A 17,754-nucleotide genomic window follows, 5' to 3' on the forward strand; every position below is an offset into this window, starting at 1 on the left:
GGGATAGGCTATTTTATTTTATTTATAGCTAATGCAATGTTGTATCTCAAGAACAGTGTTGATATTGCTTACTATTTATAAGATATTCATACTTGTTTCCATAAATAGTATGTTGAATATAAAGAACATTTGGTATCTGGCAGATTTTTAGAAATTAACTGGACACATAGGACAAAAAGCTAATTTGTTAGGATGTTTCAGTGTATTATGTGGGTAAACAGTGCAAACACAATGGCATTGAGTTTTAGCATATATAGTCAAAAATTCTATACCAACATATTTTTCAAGCTCTTGAGTGTATTTAAGACTCTTGTTTACATACAGAATTACACACAGAAACAAAAGAGCAAAAGCTTGTGGTCGCTAGTCATGTTAGCGCTGTCTATGTCACACGAACGCACACGCACACGACCCTAGGGAGGTACTATGAATTCATAAATGTACATACACTCATGTAAATACACTGACATAAATGTAAATGTTTGGACTATGTGTTTGATCAGGCACACACACACTTACCGATCATGAGGGGTAACCAGTTTGGGGGGGTTCTTCAGGTACTGTTTAAAGCGCAGTTCAAAAGCCTGACCTATGGTGCTGATGACCTCCTGAGCCAAGCCCTCTGAGCATTCCAGGATATGACATGCTACAAGGGAGGAAGTGATCATCAAACATCAGATATTGTAAATCAAGACATCATGTAGTCATTCCTTAAAGGTAGAGCACCCAAAAATTAAAATTCATGTCATTCCAAATCGTTTGGGTAAACGATTTCTTTAATTAAATCCTTAATAAATACTGCCACATAAAACTTAGTAATTGAGTATTTAACATCACTTCAAATAAATTGTACATGAAAGCAGTAATTTAATTTACATTTCACTTAAGGATATGACAGAATTCAATGTGAAAGTGTTTTTACCTCTTTGATTGACGGGGTCTTTGGCGACGTAGGCAACATACTCTGCTGTGTCCTGGGGAGAAATTTTAAAAAAGGGATGGAGAAGAAGAAAAGAATGAACAGGAGGACATTAAGAGAAATTAGAGAATAGACACACAGAACAAAGGGATAAGCAGAAGAAAGTAACCCTTAGTTGAAGCAGTCTATTCACTAAAGGGCAGGAAGCAGAAGAGGAAACAGTGGGAGGAAAAGAACAGATGACTACAGACAGCAAGACAGATGAATAAGACGAATGAGCGAGGGATGACAGAATGAGACTGAAGCTGATAGATCCTTGAGCGAGATGATAATGAGGAAATTAAATGTAGGGATGTATCAGATAACCAACTAAATGATTAAAGAAAGATGTAAATAATTAAAATTAACCATTAAATAATAATTACGGTACAATACAACTACAACTACTCCTACTACTATTTTAAATACTGATTAATTTGATTTAATATTACATTCATATAATTAACTTAAATAATTATTCAATGAATTATTTCTAATTAAATTATATAAATTTTCATATAACATTTAATTTAATTTAATATATATATATATATATATATATATATATAAAATAAATACATTCTAAAAATATATTATACTTTATTATTCCATAAATAAACCAATTGAAAATAATTAATATTACTTATAAAACACACATCCTTCATGCTGAACTACAATACACTTTCAAGGTCTTTGCAGTGAATGCAAGCCTTATTTAAAGAGAAATGCTCAAACAATGACTACATTGATACATGTTATTTGTAAAAGCCATCCAAGGCTCTCTCTGTGTGTGTGTGTGTGTGTGTGTGTGTGTGTGTGTGTGTGTGTGTGTGTGTGTGTGTGTGTGTGTGTGTGTGTGTGTGTGTGTGTGTGTGTGTGTGTGTGTGTGTGTGTGTGTGTGTGTGTACTCTGGCTTTGCATGGCCATCAGCTCGGCTAATTACTAAACGGGTTTGTGCTGCAGTTGATTAAATCAACAACTGATGAGTTTAATCAATGAAATTAACAACCACGGTCATCGACTACTGATGAACATCCCTAGTAAAGACAGAAAGACAAGTAGAAAGATATCGAGAGACGGGGTCTGACTCACTGGATCACCTCCTGATGCAAAAGAGATGGACTGCATGTGATGGTTGGCGATAATCTGTAGGGAGAGAAGGATGGAGAAGGGGACAATGTGACAAAAAAAGTAAAAGTAAAAGTGAGCATGAGATGAAGAATAAACAAACATTGCAAGCGACAGAGGACGAGTGAAAGCAAAGGATGGACAGAGACAAGGGGAGAAACGATGTGGTGAGACTGCGGTCCAACATAGAGTAACAGAGCAGTTGTGTGCAGTAATTCTGCATGGTTTAGATTAATTAAGATAAACACATATCAGCAGGGCAATTACTCCAGGCCCTATTCTGGGCTCCAGTCAGCTGCCTGCTGAGCAGCCCGAGCGCTGATAAACCTCACTGCGCTAATGACAAACACGCTGGCGTATAACTGAAGAATTATTAGCGAGGAAAAGAAAGTCCTGTGGTGCAGCTGTAAACAAGCCAGAGGAAATCTGCTCCTGCCGAATACAGCAACTTTACATAATCTATTGGGCCTCCGGGTACCACACTTATTTAGTTAAACGTCGACAAATATATGAAGATTAGCCCCTCAGAAGACCTAATGAAGAATACTTCTAACTATTTTTTTATTTATATATATATATATATATTTTTTTTTTCATTTTAATTTTAGTAGTTTTGACGTGCTTTTTGAATAATACTATTTACTAGGTTTAATTATTTTTTTATTTCAGTTTTAGTTCTTATTTATTTCTAGTTTTAGTTTAATTCTAGCTGTAATTTTAGAACTTTAAACTTATTTCAGTCAGTTGCAAAGGCAACATTTTATAAATATCATTTAGTTTACATGTTTTATCTAATACTTACATTTAATAAAAAATAAAAAAAATGTTTTAACACTCATTTTTACTTATCAAAAACAACCGAAGGTCAGGCAAGAATAGGGCTGCACGATTAATCGCTAAAAGATCGTGATCCTGGTTCAAACACCCACGTGATCTCATCCCTAAACGTCAACGATTCGCCCGTGTCTATTAAACCTTTTATGATCACAGCGAACATTTAGATCTGTGTTGGCCCTGTTGCTGACCCAGAGAGACCAGTTGTCATGTATAGGTATCAAACAGTTTCAACCACACAGTATCATCATTTTTGTAAAAGTTTATAGTTAGGATATAGAGATCAAAATAGACTAATAGCAATTTGACACCTCAAATAATGATTGTATAAAAAAATAAAAAAATGTTTTTATATATATATATACACACACAATCTGCAGCAATTAACATTTTGTCAGAACCTCTAGTAAATTATGTTTTTTCTCAGAATCATGGGAGAATCGTCATCTCTATTTTTAGCCAAAAAAAATCGTGATTCTCAATTTAGCCAGAATTGTGCAGCTCTAGACGAGACAAATCATTGTTTAAACACGCGTTTAAAATGTGTCTTCTGTGGCCACTTGCAACAAGTGTCACTGCGCGTTGATAAAGTGCAAAAAGTAAAATGTACATAAACAAAAATAATAATTATTCCACATTCTTGGATTTCTCTTTTCAATCCACACAGATTTTTTTTTTTTTTTTTTAATTTAAAACCTGTATTTTAGCACAATGGATGATTGACAAGTTTGTTTGCTTTCTTAGGTTATTTAGCACTCACAATTTGCGATCAGAGCCAAACTAGCGTTTACACTTTTCAAGGAAATCAACCTACTTGGCTTGCTTATAGCTGTCTCTGCACATACTAGCATAACCAGGATATGAGAAAATATTTTAACATCGCACAAATAGCAAACTTCACTTTTAAAGACATACAGAGAAACATTTATATTCGAAAGAGATAGCATAATTCAATCCAGCCCGTCCTGCTGTGAAGAGCGTCTGCATGACGCAGGCCGCTTTTATCATTAGATGAGGGTAACAGTGAATTACATACAGGAAAGAAGGCACGATATTAATGCCTGTGCGCACGTGTGACGTCTAACCTGTTTGCAGTCGGCTGCCAGTAGGTTCAGACTGCTGGTCGACACGGTGAGGTTGATTGTCATTCCAGCAAACTGGAGATTACTCTTCCCTAAGATGGAGGAGAGAGAACGAGAGGAGGGCTGGAGAGAGACAGAAACAGACTCCATTATTTACACCACACACCAGATTAAAAAAGTCCAGCTAAAAATTTCATGACAAAAATGAAGAAAACTAAATATCTTATGAAAAGAGATTTTAATGGGAAACAAAGAACATTTTAAATAGTGTGGTCTGTCTAAGGCCTGTTTCACCTCACACAGTTAATAATAATACATTTTATTTAAAAGGCGCCTTTCTGACACTCAAGGTCACCATACAGGCATACATAAAAGTTACAATAAACAAATAATAAAGTTATACCAAAAGTAGATTAAAATCAATTTAAAATCAAGTAGAATTACAGATGAGTGGGTGCTACAACGAATAGGCTTGTTGAAACAGAAATGTTTTGAGTCCAGTTTTGAAATGAGGGAAAGAATCCATGTTTTTGAGATGAAGTGGAATGGAATTCCAAAGGCGGGGAGCAGAGCGGCTGAATGCTCTGCTCCCCATTGTGGCGAGACGGGCAGGTGGGACAGACAGGTGTAATGTGGAGGGAGATCTGAGAAAACGAGATGGAGTGGAAACATGTAGGAGATCAGATAAATACGGGGGAGAGAGGTTGTGGATGGCTTTGAATGTCAGTAAGAGGACATTGAACTGGATACGGAACTGAATAGGGAGCCAGTGAAGCTGCTGGAGGACTGGAGTGATGTGATGGATGGAGGGGGTTCGGGTAATGATTCGGGCAGCTGAATTTTGGACTAGTTGAAGTTTACGGAGGGATTTGTGAGGGAGGCCCAAAAGAAGTGTATTGCAGTAGTCTAGGCGGGAGGTGACAAGGCTATGGACCAGGATGGCAGCAGTGTGGGGGGTGAGGGAAGGGCGAAGACGATTAATGTTACGTAAGTGGAAGTAGGCTGACCGAGTGATGTTATTGATGTGTGGTTGAAATGATAGTGTGCTGTCAAGGATGACACCCAGACTCTTAACCTGAGGGGAAGGTGTGACGGAGGAATTATCATTAACATTAACATTGATGGAGAAACTGTTAGTTTTGGCTAATGTGGATTTGGTACCAATGAGGAGAACCTCGGTTTTATCACTATTAAGTTTAAGGAAGTTGAGGGTAAGCCAGGATTTTATTTCTGCAATGCAATCAGTGAGGGTAGTGAGTGGAAGAGTGGACGTGGGCTTTGTGGTGAGGTAGAGCTGGATGTCATCCGCATAGCAGTGAAAATTAACATTGAATTTACGGAGAATATTTCCAAGGGGAAGAAGGTAGATAATAAAAAGAAGGGGCCCCAGGACAGAGCCCTGGGGCACACCTGTAGTGACGGGAGAGGAAGTGGATTTGAATGACTTAAGCTGAATGAACTGAGTGCGGCCAGAGAGGTAGGATTTGAGCCAGTTTAGTGAAGTGTGGGTAATACCAGTTCTTTTAAAGAAATTTAAAATTGTATTCAGCAAGCATTAAATTGATCAAAAGTGACAAATACATTTATTATGTTTCTATTTCAAATAAATATTGTTCCTTTGAACTTTCTATTTATGAAATAATTCTGAAAAAATCTATCATTGTTTCCACCAAAATATTAAGCAGCAAACAAAAAGAAATGTTTCTTGAGAACCAAATCAGCATATTAGAATCATTTCTGAGGGATCATGTGACACTAAAGACTGGAGAAATTAATGATACAATTTTTAGTTTTTCAATCACAAGTATAAATTGCATTTTAAACATATTAAAATAGAAACTATTTTAAGTGTAATAATTTCACAATAGTGAAATTATAGATAAGGATATTTACTGTATTTTTGATGCCTTATATAAATAAATCCAACTACAAATGCAGAATTTTTATTACATTTTTTTAAAGAAATGAGAATGAACTAGTTCCGCATGCAGTAACAGACACTTCCTATTCAGTAAATCTGCCCGAATCCAGAAGATTTAAGACGTTTAAAACTACTCTTTGGGGTTTAGTTTCAATTTTGTGTAAATGAACTACCATTTGGATATGACTACGACCCTCTTCCTCATGTAAATTAAATTTCATGGTGATAATGTCTGGTTTAGACTGAGTGGCATACAACTGATAACCATTTGAAATGAACAGCTGTTATTAAAGTGAAAAAAATAAATAACTAAATGTGATAACCCAGACATCACTTTATTTTCTGTACAGAGTTGCAGTAGAACACAATACAAGCCGTCTGCTACAGTTACGCTGCTGCTCCTTTCATACCGTTTATGTGAAACATGCCTGTCTTGATCATCACAACCCTATAACAACTTGATCACAACCCTGTAAGCAAATTGTGGTGTAGCACTCAACAATCTCTGTTTTTTTTTTAGTCTGACCAGCCTAGAGACAACACTTGAGCAAACGTGTGTGTGTGTTGAACATAACACAGTAGCATTTTTACTGGAAACTGGTTAGGCCGTAGAACACTAAGAGGTTTGTGAGCTGTAACCGTAACTAACAAAAGTGTGAATATATTGTAAGGCTGAAAGTCTGTGTCTGAGGAAGTAAGATAAGATAAAGTTTTGAATACCTTTCTCCTTCGCGGAGCTCCTTTGGCACCTGGTACTGCCTCACACACCACTGATATTGCCTCCCTGAAATACAAAACATACGGTTATAAACATACACACACACACACACGCACACGCTGGCTACATATAGTGAGGAGAACATAATCAGATTGTTAGATGAGAGTTTCCATCACTCTCCTTTTCATGCATTCCCAAATTTCATATGGCTGAGGGACAATCACATTAGACAAATGGTCCAGTCATTCCACTTCCTGTCATCTCACACATGCAAGCTGGCAAACAAATACGCCAATGTTCTTGTTCCCTTATTATTAATAATTACTTATTATTAATATCGCTATTGTTAACAAAAACTATAACGAAGATGAAAACTATTAGTAGTAAATAAATAAATAATAAAAACTTAAAAAATAAAATGTAAAAAGCGAAATATATGAAAATGAAACTGAAGTTATAAATATGCACTAAAGTATGAATAAAAACACAACAAAATGGCAGAGAATTATTTAAATCAATGATAAACAGTCTGATTTAATTACTGCCTGAAGCCTGACTTTAGATCATCAATGTGTCTGTCAAAAAAACAACAACACCCAAATAAAAAAGAAGCAGCTGTACGATTGACATAAAAAAAAAATGCAACAACCAAACTGTGATTGTTTTTTTTAAATGTTGTCATAAGCAGAATAGGTCACAAGGCTGTCTTTAAAACTTCTACAATGTAAACGTATACAAATACTCTTCAATGTCTTATTTAGTTACGTATAAAAACCGTCCGTTTAAAAAAAAGAAACATTAATGCTTCAAATTTTACATTTTCGATATGGGTGTGAGTAATTTACTTTGTAGATCAAAACGTTCAAGTATCGACACGTTATATTTACCACAGTCTTTATTTTACACAGAAATTGAATAACCCCATAGGAAAATCTTGAGAGAACCAGAGGCGAATTAGTCTTCTAGGTTTTGATGTCATCCCTGCACCACTCTATGCTGCAGGGCTGCACAATTCGGGGGAAATAAATCTACATACAACTGTAGTATTTCATTGTAAAAAATATAACAATAATAATGATAAAACTGTAAAATGACAATTCTAATATTTATGGATGTTTAAAAAAGAATGTCCCCAACCATTAAGTCCAGAACCAACAGCCGGTTTATAAGTGCTTCTTATTATAAAGTTAGGGAAGACGGTAATGCATTGATAATTCAAATGCATTTTATAATCGTGAACACAGTGCTGTGCTTTACTCTGAAATACAGACGAAACATATTTATTATTGCAGCCTTGTGATGACTAAAGTGCAGCATTTAAAATAAATGCTATTAGTTTTTACCGTTAAAAAAAAAATGCGTTTAGAAAAATTAGTATAGATTTATTATAGGGATGCACAATATATATCGGTCACCATATCAGTATCGCCCGATATAAGTAAATTTTTAATGTAATTGGCGCAATAAGAAAATTTGGCCGATATATTAAAGCTGATAAATAATGGATTATTTCCTTTAGCTGAGACACTTCAGATATGCACTGTTCGCCATGGTTTTGCTTAAAATATGATTGAAAATCACTTCAAAAGGGAAAATACAGTCAAGTGCAAAATGTGCAGCACAAGTCTGTCATATAGGCGCATTAACTACAAATTAAACTACAACTAAAGGGAAAATTATAATTTAAATATGAAATAAATAAATAAAAATGAGTTACTTCTTCCAAACTATACTATAACTCTACTCTACTATATATACTATAGCTCAATACACACCCTCTTTATGCTTTTTTTCTTGAAGGAGTTTCACCCTCCAGCGAGAATCGAGGATTATGCATGAAAAGTTTATCGAGCAGCTGCTACTGTCAATATTGAGAAGCAAATGTGTGTAACATCCATTAACAAACACACACGCCAACACTGAGAAAAGGGAGGAAACCATGAGGGTTCCAGAGGATTCTATTAAAAGACTTTGTGGTTACACAGCAGGGCTGCTGCTATTATAATGCCTCCCTTCTTCCCTGATCTCTTTCTCCCAAACAAAAGCACACAATTTAATTGTAGAATGTGTTGCATGCTGCAAAAGTGGACTAGCAAATAATGTGGTTTAATACGGCAAATGATTTGCAGCCTCATCTTCCCATCTTCCTACAGATAACAACTATTAAAAACACTGTCATGACACCCCATGTGTGTACCCATATACATACATACAGATTATTCAAAGAAATGCGAGAACGGAAGAAACCAAATTATTGTGAGAATAAGAAAATGGCTGTGTATGTCATTATTTAGCATTCATCTCCTGCGTTCTCTTTCTGTCACACTCTTTGAGAGAGGGACATTAATTTTTCATCAGAGGAGGGGCTTTTATCCGGACCAGTGCGAGAGAGTGTATGTTCGTGCACATGTGCATTAGGATATGAGGAGAATGTACGACTAAATCACTCCTGTGGGATGCCGTGGATATACATGCACTGGATATTTGAGATAATATGAGAGGAAGTGCAAGGCGAGAGTCAATGCGTGTGTGTGTGTGTGTGTGTGTGTGTGTGTTACCTGGTAACCTGAGTTCTGGTGTTGAAGTCCAGTGCTCTCATTGACTGCAGCACCTCCACGCAGCCCATATACTGCAGCAAAGACAAAGAAGACAAAACCTTCACTAAATGCACTTACTGTGCAATACCTCCAACCACAATTCAAAGCACAGAATACAGTTGAGTGTTGCCCAGTTGCCTTGTGTCTAGATTATTGACTAGGCAACACATCTGTAGTGCATGTGGTTAAGTAAGTGTGTGTGTGTGTGTGTGTGTGTGCGTGTGTGTGTGTGTGTGTTTTATGAGAACTGATGCTCTAATTATGAAGTACTAATCAAATAAAGAAGTTCCCAATGTAGTTCCTGCCCATAGACTTGGATTCGTCTGAAAATGCCACACATTAAAGAAAACAATACATTAAGCATACTGTATTAAACAGACTGTTTCACTGAGAGAATTGAAAAGCAAAAGAACTACAAGCTGTTAACCAACCTGTCAAAATTAGGGCTGCATTATTTAAAAAAACATTGCTGTTTAGACATGTAGGCAAAATATCAATAATAATAATAATACATTTCCACAGAGAAATTGCAAAAACTACAATCTTAAAGACAATGCCCTTTTGTCTTCAAATTAATGTTTTGCCCAAACTTTTCAAAGATTTTTACATTTCTGTAAGATCATTAAAAGAACCAAGTTAGGCTTCTTTCTTTGACCAAAAAGTTTACAATAAGTGTTAAATAAACACAAATTATTTCACTTTATTTTTTCTCTTGAAATTATTCATTTGTATGATTTTCTATTAATTGATCTTAGTCCACTTTACATTAATATTTGTTTTAATGAAGTAATATTGTTGTTGTTATTATTTTTAGGAGGAGGAGGAATTGATTTTAACAGTAAAATAGTAATATAACAATATGATAATTTAAGCACTGTTTTCCTATGCAAATCTCACCGCCATGATACTGGGATGTTCTGGGCTGTGTCTGAAATCGCCCTCTAACACTGACTTTGGTAGCCTGCTTCCATGATTACTTACATACCGTATTACTTACATATGACTTAGTGTGCAATCTTTTTACTGTTCTTTTGTGTGAGTCTGTTCGGGGCTGTGACCAGTTCACACTTAAATCTTAACTTTAATCAAAATTAAGCACTTGCAGTGTGAATGTAGCCTATGATATCCTGTACCCCAGATGTGACTCAGGTCTCTTGTTCAGTGTAAGTCTACAAGATATCTTTGTCCATTTCACAATCAACCACTTGCGACACTACACCTCTCCTCAAGTTGCTTTTATTGTGTCCGTAGTACAAACAGTTTGTTATGAATTATACGGCAAAGATTAATACTTAAGTTTAGGAGTTTGTTCTAGTATAGTATTCACCACCAATTAAATTAATAGAAAAAGGGAAAAAAAGGGAACCCAACCCAAGACCCATACATGCATCTTACCCTGACAGCGTAAGAGACCCCACTGGTGCTGACCACATTGTCTGAGTGCAGCCAACCTCGGGTGGGCTTGTTGACAAAGGAGCCGTGCCGTGTCCACTCGTCTCCGCCGAGCTGGCCCCCTTCCACACGGGCCCTTCGCGAGGCCCCGCCCAACCGGTTCATATCCTGTGGGGGACGAGGAGGAGGAGATGGGGCTGTTAGAGAAAGGAGAGGAAGAGGAGGAGGAAGAGAAGAGCTGGTGGCGGAGGTCCTAGTGTCTTCCGGAGACTCTCCCAAACCTCCCTGACCGCCTGGCATGCTCGCCGGCCTGCTGGAGGCCTTCAGGCCTGGGAGCAGAGTGGAAGACACGCCCAGCCGCAGGGCTCCCATCTTGGGGAAGAAGGAGCAGAGGGTGGTGGGGCTGTTCTCAGCCTGCCGTGGAGACGAAGGAGGGAGGATGGGGGTGAGGGAGGACGAGGAGAGAGAAGGAGGGATGCCAGGAGGAGTGAGAGGAGTGAGAGGAGCAGAAGAAGGGAGGGATGGATTGGACGCCGTCTCGTCTGTTGAGCTGAAGGAGTCGCTCCTGAAGGGCGTGTATTTGGTTTTGGGGACGAGCTCCATGATGTCTCAGCCGTCTCAGTGTCCACTAAACGTCTTTAAATGTCTTTCTACGTTGCTCTATCGCAATCAATAACTTGTCTTCCCTTGTCTTTTATAGTCCTCTTTTTCTCTGCATCCACTGATTCCTGCATCATCGCACCAGAGAGATGACAGTGTGCTGACTGTTTAGTCCGGAAAGTAAAACAGGATGTGAAAAGACGAATGATGCAAAAAAGTTACGTTTTCTGCTGTTGTCATACACAGCATGTAGAAGGTTTTGCATCAGATCTCAAGTCTGCATAGAGGACAATATGAATCACTAAATATAGTATGATTGTCATGAAGTTATTGGTATATTTATAAAAGTGTCTTAGACACAATCCATCTCAAAAGATGTTGTGTTGTATATGCATGCAACTGTGTTTATGTGTGCGTTCATTGTCTTTGCATGTGCTGGGCTCCACTTTACAAGCTCTTGTCTGACAGAGTCCCATAAAAAGCCTATTAGCTGCAGCTGAGACTGTAAGAGAGGAGGCTTCCGTCAGACAGACGGATCGATAGAGTGAGAGGAAGAGAGCGGGAAGAGATGGATGGAAAATGCTAAAGTACTGATCCAGCGAATGTGGATCATTTAATGATGATTCAAACTGCTTCGCTCACTGACGATTAGACCGGCACCGATCAACATAATCCTCTTCTTTTGGTTTAAAGACTTAATTTAGTCCAGGTGTTAAAAAGATGTACACCAGGGATCTTCTACAGCGGGTCCGTGACCCCTAGGATGTCGGCTAACTACAGTGTGATTTGAAACAATCCTATTTTAGTGAGAAAATTTCAAAAATGCATACAATATTAAGCTAAAGTGCAGTTAAATGTTTAATTTTTCTTTCAACATTAAAATGTATTCAGTAAATCTATAAAGTACTATACAAGTTGATTTACTCTGTACCTTAATAATGATGATTTTTATGGGTTTCAATAATAAAGGTATATTAATATGAAACTATACACGTTATTATAGGCCAGGCTTAAAATAAACACTCAATTCCGTACAATAATAGAGGGCCTAAAAAGTTTAAAGACCCTTGAAGTGTGCTATACAGCACCTAGATTACATGAAGTCTGAGTACATGCAGGTTAACTTATACCGCAAGTCTAAATCTGCCACCTCACTTCCTGTCACATCTAAGAGCGCTTAGCGCTGACACATACCCATCTTTTCCCGTCACTCCCTTTCCCTCCTCCTCCAGATGATTTTGGGACATCTGTCGCCAAGCCGAGCTCTATCCTTATCTTTCTCCTCCTCTTCCTCTCGTTTTTTCCAGATCACCTCAGGCTGCTCTGCTTTTGCGCCCTCTGCGCTCGTCTCTTTGAGTCTATCCTCCTCTCTATCCTTCCTCTCCTGGAATCCCTCCCTCAACCTCCACACCGTGTATTCCACAGCGTTCCTCCTCTCCTCCTCCAGCTTCTGCCTCTCCAGCTCTCTCTCCCTCTCCAACACACTCGCTCTCTTCTTCCAGATAATCTCTCTCTCCTCCACGCCCCCTCCCTCGTCTTCTTTCCCGTTCTCCAGGCTGTCCTGCTACTCTTTTTTGCCTTAAAAAAAAAACACCTGAGCCTCTTTGAGATCTCGCAATAATTCACTGAATCGGCAAACAAATTGTATATTATACACAGATAATTAACCCTGATAAACAACAATTTGTAGAAATATGATTTAGAAAAGGACAAATTAGACTTGGGAAGCCCTGAAACAGTTAAGTCAAAGATAAATATGGCTGTATAGAAGAGAACATGGGTTCGAGCACCATTTAGAGAACCACTGATTGTTTGGTGTGATCTGTGAAGAAGTTAAATTGTGTCAATCCAGTTGCAAAGGGAACTATGATGTTCCTAAAACAAGCACGCTCCACCACTGTCAGTGTGATGATAATGAGACCTGATTGGCCAAATCTGAAGTACCGCCTCCAGAGATATGCTCATTAGATGCTAACTGGAAAATCAATCAGTTGCTCATTAGCCTAAATGACACCTCAAAATCAGGCAAACAGTGTTGGATGGAGCAGCTCTGTATAGATCTGTTTCCTGAGTGAAAACCTACCCTCTAAATGTCACTTAGCAAAGTCAAACACAGAATTTAACCGCACCTATGCACTTCCCCAGTGTAAAGCACTTAAAAAAAAACTCTGATAGAGAGGTAACAGTCTTGTAACCTCCTACAGTTCTGAGCTAACACACCAGGGCAACTCTAGTCTAAACCTCACAAATGATTAGCATTTGTAGACCATTAACAGTTTCTACTGTTGCTAAGAACACCAGTTTGTAGCAAGGTCCAGCCGACTTTGGTCAAATCCAGTCTTGCTCTTTTTACAATTGTTTTCAACTGCATATATTTTACATAAGCTACCACAAAACAATTTGAAATTCTATTGTCGTGGCTTACTTTGTCCGTTCAGGTGTTTTTGATTGTTTATTTATAGTCTTTTTAGCACCTGTGTGTGACCACAAAGAAGCCTCAAGGCTGCAAAGGGAAAGTGTGTCTTGTTCTTGCTTGGATGTGCATGAACAAATGCAACACTAAGTTGTTCCAACAGATGTGACTGGCAGTCAAAGACAACAAGGCGGTCAAGACCAGAGGGACACGGGGGATTTATGTGCCTGCACTGCACTGCATCTACAAAGCATCACATTAGTGGTGCTATTGGGCCATTCTTGCAGCAAAATTTCTCATAGAGCACCTGTAAGACCGCTCGGACCCGATTGACAAAGTACAATAAGTTATAGGCCTGTGTTGCAAGTTCGTAAACTGTATCACAACGACATGGCACAGAATCACTTTAGCACTGCAGAGCTCACTGTATCCAAACAGTGTTGCTCTTTTTTTTTTGTGCACTTGCACAGAAGTGTCCAAGCTGTATTTAAGAGTTGCTCATCGTGTCATGAACTTTATTGACGTCAACAACATGGCACAGAAGTAGCACAGTGTTTAGGAGAACCTGTACAGAGAAGTAGAAATCAAGCTGACTGTACATATATAAAAACATTTAAATAATATCAGTAACAGTTTAACACAATGGTAACCTAGTTTGAGTGTAGCACCTGTCGGTTAGGAATATGGCAAAATCCCTGTTTTGATATGACGAGTTGTTTCAGAATCCAGTAAACATGAGTGAAAGAGTCGCCAAATCAACACTGGCTGAACTGTATCTAAAGGTTGAGAGGTTCCTGTTCATCTGAAGTAAAACCAAAAGGCAAGTAAACCAGCCACATAGAGAGACTATTGTCAATCCCAGATGTAGCTAACAGACTAGCTTCCTTATCTTTAAGACATTGAGATTAGCTGTTTTTGCTCACATTAATCATAAAGGTAAATCGGATGTTGTATTAGTGCAGTTGAGATCCAGCACAGATGGCAAAACCTGAGATTAACTACACCATTTTCAGATAACATTTTCAAATTATAACATTATAATTCAATGATATTGATGGTCAGTGAAAAAAGCCAATGTTAGATATGGCAAATCTGATTTAGAGATCGACTGAATGAACAAAAAGTTTCAGAGAAAGCACCATGAACCGTCATAAGGTCAGAAGGTTCGACTCTTTCCTAACACAGACGAGATTGAACTTAAAGTCTGATTTAAAGTGTAACTTGGGACACTGCAACACACTTGCAACTGAAGTTACACAAGACAAAGCGTGAGAACTTAACATGCCAATGAAACTGTTGCCATGGTAACAGACTGAGGAAAAAGTGTGCGAGACAGAGTCATAACAGAACCTAGACAAAAGCCAACAAGTTTCGCCAACACAAAACCTGTCGACTCTCTCCGTGTCCAATCACGAGAGCTCAGAGCCAGCGAGAATCGATGTTCTGCAGCCAGCGCTGGCACAGGACGGGAAAGTTCAGCTGCTGCCGCCTCCAACACCTCACTGGTGATTGGTGTTAACACCAGAAGGTAGAATGAACCAGACACACATCCGAACATGCACAACCAGACACACATCCGAACATGCACAGAGCGCAATTGTGGCACCAGTCCAATGAGGAAATCAAATATTACTCGACTACACACACACACTTAAGACAGACTCGCGCACGCTTCCGGGCTAAAGACAGCAGAAATAGCTAACACTAAAAAGTCCTCCTGAAATCTATGAAATATCTATATATTCAAAAGCACCTTTTTTATACACTACAAATAAAGACATCTAAATGCTTTGCATAAAAAACCCTGATTTTTGTCTGCATAACTCTTAAGTAACACCAAAAACATTGGTTCAATAACAGACAGCACTATGTACATTAGAAATATAAGAGTTTGTGAGCTGCCATCCAAAAAAGTCAAAGTGAAAGAATTTAAGGAGCTTTAAAGATCTTTTTTGTCCTCACGGTTTAGTTGTTGCAGAATGAAAAAGTAATATTTTATCCCAAAAGTCCTTGGATTAAAAAAAAGAGAGTGAGAGTGCCACATTTTAGGTAATACCGAATGACCTTCTCCATGTTCAAATCATAATCACGTTAATATTTAAACAGTGTCACACAATCCTCATCCTTCTCCCTCACTCGCTTTCTGGCTCAGTCCCCTCCCTGAAAGACAAAAACACGCTCTTTTCTCTTATCCGTTTCTTGGGTTCTCTTCAAAATCACAAAGTCACGGCAGTTCCCTCGTTTAGAGTGAGTCTCGTCCAGCCTCACTTCTGTGGAACGTCGTGATGAATGGCACAGCGGTCTTCTTTTGTCCTCTCCTTCCCCCACAATCTCTCATCCTCTCCTCTCTCCACCTCCGTCTGTGTGTGAGGAGCGATGCAGCCGACTGTCCTCTATTCTCCTCTCCTCCCTGTCTGGTCTATCGCTCTCACTCTCTCTCTCTCTCTCACACTGATGCTAGCGCTGATTCCCTTTGCACTCCTGCCCCCTCCCTCCCTTCCTCTCTCGCCCTCTCTTATTGGCAGCATCAGTCATCTATGCATTTATGAGAGTGTGCATGCATGCACAAGCAGCCGAGCACCTCTCTCTCTAATGCACACAATTATGAGAGAGAGAGAGAGAGAGAGAGAGAGATAATCTTCCACAAAATTACCACTTTCCCCCATCTTTCTTACACTTTAACAGGATTTATCACCCAAAAATATATCCCTCATTATTTACTCACCCTCATGTCTTTCCAAACGTGTATGACTATCTTTCTTCTGTGGAACACAAAAGAAGATATTCTGAAGAACTGTTTTTGTCCATACACTGAAAGTCAATGGGGTCCAAAACAAAACAACAATGAGCCTCATTGGCTTTCATTGTGTGAAAAACAAAAACTGAAACATTTCCCAACATTTATTTGAAATGACACGAGGATGAGCAAATGATGACAGAACTTTCATGTTTGTGGGAACCAACCTCAACCACATCAATAAACCAATGCAAAAACAAAATGCAGGTCATATGGTACATCCTCAAGGTTATCTTAGTGTACTCCTTTACACGTTCAGATCAACCGTGCAATAAGTGTCTAATCGATGTGTGCAAATAACTAGAGGGTTGATTTGTAATTCATTCAGTCGAGTGACCTGATTTCAGGGTTATGGGGAAGAGTCAGCTGAACTACAAATCCCAGAGTGCACTCTGTTCGCTTTCTTGCTTTCTAAGGACACAGGGGACTGCAAATGCTGCAAAGGTGCATCGATTCATTTTTTTTTCTGCTGCTCCTTCCCTGTCACTTCTCTGTGCTGAAATGTCCGTCAGAAACGTCTGGAGGGAGGGAATATTCAAGCTTAAACACGGTTGCATCATGGTCCTTGGCTCCAGGGCATGGGCATGTCTGGCAAGCACACACACTCAGAGCAGACAGGCGGAGGGGGAGGGAGAGAGAGAAAGAGAGAGTATGCAAAACACAAATATAGGAAAGAGACACAGCTAGACAAATCACAAGAAAATTATTAATGCAGACAACAGGGGAATCAAACATGATCACATCAAAAGGACAACAGATTCAATTACACGCATTTAAATTTTAAGACAACAGACAGACAAACAAGGCAGGGCTCAATAGGAAGTGTTTTAAGCCAACTAACAGAACTTTCACTTGCAATCTCGAGCCAATACATATTACGTTTAATGGTGATGTGCATGTTTTAAGCTTTGGAAAATGTTCTTGTGCTGATGTAAATAGGTCACCAAGGTAAAGTTATTTAGATGCCTAACATAGATGAGGAATTGTTTAAATTTCAACAATTATTGGTGAAGGGTAGGGATGAACAATATATCGATACTATATATTATGAGCCAATATGACAAATTATTTCTTTATAGGTATCGGTCGATATTGGATTTCTTTTCTTTTTTCTTTTCTAAAGGGTTAGTTCCCCCAAAAAAGAAAAAAAGAAAACTCATTCATCAATTATTCGCCCTCAAGTCGTTCCAAACCTGTAAGACTTTCGTTCATCTTCGAAACACAAATTACATTTTAAATGAAATCTGAGAGCTTTCTGACCCTCCGTTGACAGTCCATGCAATTACCGCTTTGGTGGTAACAACATGCTGCGTA

At 38.5% G+C, this 17,754-nt stretch overlaps 1 protein-coding gene across 9 annotated transcripts in view; it reads right to left on the bottom strand.

Moving 5' to 3' along the window:
* Positions 1-17,754, bottom strand: part of shc1 (SHC (Src homology 2 domain containing) transforming protein 1) — a 39,986-nt gene that overhangs the window by 7,670 nt on the left and 14,562 nt on the right. For 6 of the 9 annotated variants that reach the window (XM_079624546.1, XM_079624543.1, XM_079624545.1 and 3 more), the window contains 7 exons: positions 10,634-10,798; positions 9,200-9,270; positions 6,644-6,707; positions 4,006-4,125; positions 2,051-2,104; positions 923-974; positions 520-646 (listed from right to left, as the gene is read on the bottom strand). In XM_079624546.1, coding sequence (XP_079480672.1) covers positions 520-646; positions 923-974; positions 2,051-2,104; positions 4,006-4,125; positions 6,644-6,707; positions 9,200-9,270; positions 10,634-10,798 — 653 coding nt within the window. Of the gene's footprint in view, positions 1-519; positions 647-922; positions 975-2,050; positions 2,105-4,005; positions 4,126-6,643; positions 6,708-9,199; positions 9,271-10,633; positions 11,374-17,754 lie in introns of those variants that run through there. The other 3 variants (XM_079624541.1, XM_079624540.1, XM_079624539.1) reach the window with 1 other exon arrangement.

This window comes from Phoxinus phoxinus (genome assembly GCF_949152265.1).
Source record: "Phoxinus phoxinus genome assembly, chromosome: 10".
NCBI classification, from domain to species: domain Eukaryota; kingdom Metazoa; phylum Chordata; class Actinopteri; order Cypriniformes; family Leuciscidae; genus Phoxinus; species Phoxinus phoxinus.